Raw genomic sequence first — 6,286 nt, 5'->3', positions numbered from 1 at the left:
CCGATAGAGCTCATACCTGACCTTTTAAACATAGGCACCACAGCGTATCCAGACATGTGGGAAGCTCTTAGATAGATATTCTGTTCAAGAAGTTCTAGTTAACCATAAAGTACCGGATGAACATTTTTTTCAGGCATTTTTTACTATAGACTTCTATATAAAACTTTAAAAACAGCAGGTAAAACCGATGTACAAAATAACACAAAATAAAAAATGCCACCAAAAAGTAAGTAATGTTTACATTAGTCTTAAAGCGCTGGAAGAAAAGTGTGTGTGAAGTAGTCCTTAATGGGTAAAGGGCTCTTAGACTTGCATCTTTTCTATATTAAAGTTTTGCCTAAGGTGTCTTTAAAAAAAATACAGATTTCACCAGAAATAATAATAATAACAATAATAATAATAATAATAATAATAATAATAATAATTATAAAAAAAACACATAATAATATCAAGTCTATCCTATACTTTTGAAAACAACACAAGACATTTATTTATTTTTTCAGATCCGATAGAACATGGTGGGTTGCTTGGTGATGGTATCTACAGGAACAGCCACTTAAGGTTTGGAACAAGAATTTCTGTGCCGCATTTCTTAAAATAGTGAAGTATTCTAAGTGCTGCCTTCTTCAGCTTCGCATTTCCTGCAATGAGCGCCACTGAGTGGAGTATAGGGTAATAAACGGCAAATATAAGCAGTACTCTTTTATTACACACGTCATAGAAGTCAAAGCAAAGCAGAATGGTGACAATAAACTTAATGAAAGTCATGACCTCAATTATGATCACCGAGCGAATAGCGGAGAGGTGAGCGTCCACGCTGGGGGTGGTGAAGCTTGTAATATTGCTACATATACTTCTTATGTGAACAAAAGTAAGTTCAACCAAGAAGGAAGATGAATCACAATATTAAAGGCAAAAAATGCCCAAAGAAGTAGGATGGCAGCAAGTACAATAATTGTGTATCCAGGCTTGCATTAATTTCCATGTTTCTTGGGGGAATAATGATATCTAAGGTTCCTTCAAAGCTGTACGCAAAAATATATCCAGAAATAAAAGATATGAATATTGTTGATAGAATCATTCACGGTACAAGTTCTGTAATGCTTAATTTAATACGAATGAGAAGAGTACTTTTTGAAGATGGTGACCTTTACGTAGTATAGAACACAAAGCCACTTAGAGAACCAAAGACTGAAAAAGCCAAGGAATAAATAGACGGTATTGAGCATCCAGCTGGGAACATTGATGTGATAAATATTCAGACTGAAGGCTTGGTTCATAATATTGAAGATTAAGAAACACGTGAAGAATAATCGAGTGATACCCAGAATAAAGAATATCTTATCAAATGGTTTCAGCTTCCTGCTACCACACGAGTCCATCAGCGTGGTCACTGTGATGAATCCATTGACTGCCAAACCACAAAAATTCTCCACTAACATTATAATGTGGACTACAATTGATCCTGTTCGTGACATCTTGATGTTAGATGTTCCTCACTCCTCAATACTCGAAAACATTGAATGACTTAAACATGTCAGGCAATTTGCTATCTGCTGTAATGCTCTAGTCTACGTCTATTGGATAGGAATGTTTTGGTGCGATGCAAATAAAAAAATTGGCAGCAATAATCTTTGTGTTTATACAAAAATTCTAATAAATGATTATTTGGTTAGCAATGAATTACTGCGTTTACGTTAGAGCTGAATGCAAATGTTGTATAACTACACAGTTTTCCATATCAATGTTAACTCCTTCAGTCCGGTGCGTCAATAAAAAACAAAACAAAACTTTATTCAGCTCATTTATGTTGGGGCACAATAAGAAAACGATTATGCCCCATTATAACGCCTATAGTCGTGGGCATCAATATAGAAATTACTGGTCCATAAACAAATGGTAAATTTCTACCCAGTCAGATTTTGGATTCTAAAAATTTAAAAAAAGTTATTAATCTAATTTATGTTGGGGCATAATTAAAAAAAAGAGTATACCATTATATCCTACACTGTACATTAAGCTGCAGGTACTCCTTGTGTAGCTGTTTGACACTGTTTTACGGTGATACAGTATTGTAACCTAGAAGAAACTCCTCTAGGAGAGAATACAGTACCATGGAAAAACGGCATCTAATGAAACAATCATATGTAATCAGAGGCAAACGTAGGTGAAGAGTAGGGTCCCCTAGACTGATATATGTGCCTTATGAAGGATATTTGAAGATTAAATATAGAAGTAATGCACCCGTCTGCATGTGGTATTATTCAGATCTCACAAAAATATTGTAGTTTACAGATTTATCATTAAATTAGTTTTATAATAAAACAAATATTTATTCCAGGAATTTTGCGAGTCTTGTCAGTTTAATGTTTTATTTTTCATTTTTAAGTGACTGTATGATTTTTTTTTTAAATATTGCTGTTTTACAATGGCCACTAGAGCAGACACTATAATCTGACATATCTAGTTGCTTGCAGGTCACTTGTGAGCTTTGTTGTGTAGACTGGGGCAGAGTCAGCAGAGTTATCTCTTATACCATTAGAGAGTGGGGTTTAATGTACTGCTGAGGCCTAGATAAGGCAGAACAGCAACACTATACACACATAAAAGGCTTTACCATTTTGGACACAGACAGCAGAGCGCCCCTGTGCAAGAAGAGTATGTGGGTCACCTTTACTCTAATAGTTGCAGCCCCTAATATCTCTAACAATTCACAGATAACTGCAAGCTTTTGTCATTAGGTCAGGCCTTACATGCAATGTGATAGATGTAGGAAGCTGCTTTTAAAGTGCCCCCCTTACCTACTAAGATCATGTACAGCTGCACAGGTTGCATATATGGAATGTGCCCCCTGAAGCTCTGTATGCAGCTCCTCTATTATGCCATAGACTTGGTGGGGAAAACAGCACTCCATTACCTCCTGGACACAGCAATGGTATATTATATTTATGTCAACTAACTTCCATCTATTGCAGCTCCCATAAAGCCCACACATCCTGCTGCATGGTCTATACAGACAATACAGTAAGGAAGGAAGGAAGGAAGTGTGTGTCTCCAATATGGACGTTACCAGGGAAGCTTTAAAAAATAAATACAGTTGATGTCTGGCATTTACAATCAGTAGTATAACTCCATTAGGGTATCACACTGATGTCCTGATGTCTGTAGGGTTATGTTCACACGCATAACAAAATACGGCTGAAAATACGGAGCTGGTTTTTTAAGAAACTAGCGTTTTTTGCAGCGTTTTTTACTGCCGTTTTTGGAGCTGTTTTTCTATTGAGTCCATGAAAAACGGCTCCAAAAACAGCTCAAGAAGTGACATGCAGAAACAGTTCATTTTTATCCAGCTCACCAACCAAGTAGATGCGTGGAGGGTGTAGGACTGCACCAAATTGTAGCAAAAAAGGCAAGAAGGTTCCAGCATCAATATCTTGAACAAAAATGTGGCTTTTATTGAGGTTCCATAAAATCAGGGACTACACATAGAACAGAAGCTGACCGGTTTCAGGCCCAAGTGGCCCTAAGTCATAGCATAGCAAACAAAATCACACAGGAAGCTATATATATATATATGCAGCCAATCACGAACAGAGCACTAATCACATGTTCTAAAATCAGGTGTGTGCTAAAAGCAGTTAATTAGAGAAAAAGACACATATCAATGTTACAAATTTCATAGGGGACTAACAATAAATGTGAGGGACTATGTAAGGGCCTGTTCACATCACCGTTCGCTTTCTGTTCAGGAGTTCAGTCGACTCCGCTATTGATTCCGTTGGAAAACCGAAAATCTGCTGGCATGGTGACGAACGGAAACCATTACCGATGTTTCCGTCACCATTGATATCAATGGTTACTGAAACGGAAGCTGTGGTTTCACTTTCACTTTCCGTTGCGGGGTTCACCCGACGGAAACCTCCGACGGTACCCCGGAACTGAAAGCGAACGGTGATGTGAACAGGCCCTAAGAGAAAACAATCTTAATAGAAAAGGATGGGATCTAGTCGGCAGTTTAACACATTAGCTGCACAGGTGCCAAGTAGAAACATCCAGAAAGCCTCTCTATTCCCGAGTTGTTTCAAATGGTCTCCACCCCTGGAAGAGCAATTAACCCTTTCTATGCCTTGTACAATAAGGGAAGATACATCTCCTTTATGACATGATGCGCAATGAAAATGCACCACTGGGATTAGTCAAGGAAGCCGTAAGACTGGGTATCATGTCCCAAAGGGAAGCCAAAGTTAACCACCCGGCAATGGCTATTTTTCATTCCTTCCCCAAAATCCATAAGTCCGGCTTCCCTCCACCTTTTCGCCCCATTATTGCTGGAATTGGCTCATTGAAAGAGAATTTATGCCTTTGGGTTGATAGTCTCCTTCAGCCACTTATATCAGCTATTCCTGGGTACATCCAGGACACTAAACATGTCCTGCATGTGCTCAGCAAAATAGTTTGCCAACTGCATTTTTCTTGGGTCACAGCTGAAGTCACTTCACTGTATACTGTAATGCCACATTATCTTGCCAACTGTGCTTTGCTTTGGTTTTTAGACACGTACAGCAGCTATACTGTTGATTTGAAGGAATTTATTGTTTCTGCTGTTATGTATCTATTGGGCCATAATTTATTTATGTTTAATCAAACTTATTACTTGCAAACAACAGGGGCATCCATGGGAGCAAAATTCTCCCCTTCCTTAGCCATCATATATATGGCTTGGTGGGAAAAACAGTACATCTTTGATGGGGACGAACCTTGTGCTCTGTCATGTGTCTGGTATGGCCGTTACTTAGATGACCTCCTCTTTATTTGGGGGTCCGATGCAGCGACCATACCAGACTTCAATGCATATTTGAATTCAAACCCCCTGAATCTCAAATTGACATACACTTGCCATCCCAGACAGATTTCCTTCTTGGATCTGTTGCTTACCAGTGAAGTACATCTTACGTCAGTTGACACGCTGATATTCCGAAAGAGCACGGCAGGTAATACCACCCTGCACGCTACTTCATGTCACCCATCCCATATCATCAAAAGTATCCTAATGGGTGAGTTCATTAGGGCAAAACGTAATTGCTCTTCCCTCGCTACTTTTGACCTAGAAAGTGACATCCTCATGAGTAGACTACATGATCACAAGTATCCTCGCTGGATGCTAAACCGTGCCCGCAATATCTCCTTAGAACGCGGTAGTGATACTTTGCTGGGAGTTTCTCACTATGGGGAGATACAGAGTAAAAAAAATATCAGCACCCCCGTGTTTTTCTCCACTCCCTTCAGTGTAGAATACCGCAGCATATGTAATATTATAACAAAATATATTCCCATATTGCATCAGAACCCTTTAGGGTATGTTCACACAGCAACGTCAATTATGCCTGAAATTACGGGGCTGTTTTCAGGCAAAAACAGCTCCTGAATTTCAGATGTAATTGCTCGTACTCGCGTTTTTTGCGGCATCCATTACAGACGTAATTGGAGCTGTTTTTCAATAGAGTCAATGAAAAACGGCTCCAATTACGTCCCAAGAAGTGACATGCACTTCTTTGACGCGGGCTTCTTTTTACGCGCCGTCTTTTGTTCTATGTGTTGTCCCTGATTTTATGGAACCTCAATAAAAGCCGCATTTTTGTTCACGATATTGATGCTGGAACCTTCTTGCCTTTTTTGCAAGAAGTGACATGCACTTCGTCGGAACAGAAAACTTACGGACAAAAAAACTTCTGAAAAGAGCCCATGTGAACATACCCTTACAGATGAACCAGAACTTCTGAGAAATTTTGACATTTATATTCAAGATTTGTAGGTTAAATTGTCATTATTAGATAGAAAAATAAAACTAAAAGTCTATAAAAGTAAAACTTAACCCAGTCATGGTCCAGCCATTACTTCTTTTTCTAAGATTATACCAAATTCTGAGCAGGGTTGCCAAAATCCTTCTTTGTTTGTGTTTTTGGATAACATAGCCAAAAATTACCAAAAAGGAATCATAAAAGTTATAGTAGTAATACATAGTAATAGTAATACATAATAAATGTCTGTACGATCACAATCTCAACAACCTGAATCAGCTTCGCATAATAATCTCGGATGCATAGATTTTGTTTTTTACAGACACCGTCCAAAAATACCCTATTTTTAATGGGTAGTCCATAAATATAGATAAGCGAATCAAACTCGTTCTGAATTTCCCAAAAGTTTTGGATTTTAGCGAATGCAAAAATGTGGGGATTCATCCCTTACAAATTGCTCAAAATGGCAACTGCCAAATTTACAGAAG

The 6,286-nt window shown here is 38.3% G+C and overlaps 1 protein-coding gene across 1 annotated transcript; it reads right to left on the bottom strand.

Moving 5' to 3' along the window:
• Window positions 1-540: 540 nt before the first annotated feature.
• LOC142759639 (taste receptor type 2 member 39-like) lies at window positions 541-1,478 on the bottom strand. Its single transcript, XM_075862033.1, is given in 4 exon segments — window positions 541-856; window positions 951-1,025; window positions 1,086-1,141; window positions 1,143-1,478. Coding segments are annotated over 4 exon segments (783 nt in total).
• Between the last annotated feature and the right edge of the window lie 4,808 nt (window positions 1,479-6,286).

This window comes from Rhinoderma darwinii, chromosome 4, assembly GCF_050947455.1.
Source record: "Rhinoderma darwinii isolate aRhiDar2 chromosome 4, aRhiDar2.hap1, whole genome shotgun sequence".
NCBI lineage: Eukaryota > Metazoa > Chordata > Amphibia > Anura > Rhinodermatidae > Rhinoderma > Rhinoderma darwinii.
This window is presented reverse-complemented; position numbering and strand designations above follow the sequence as displayed.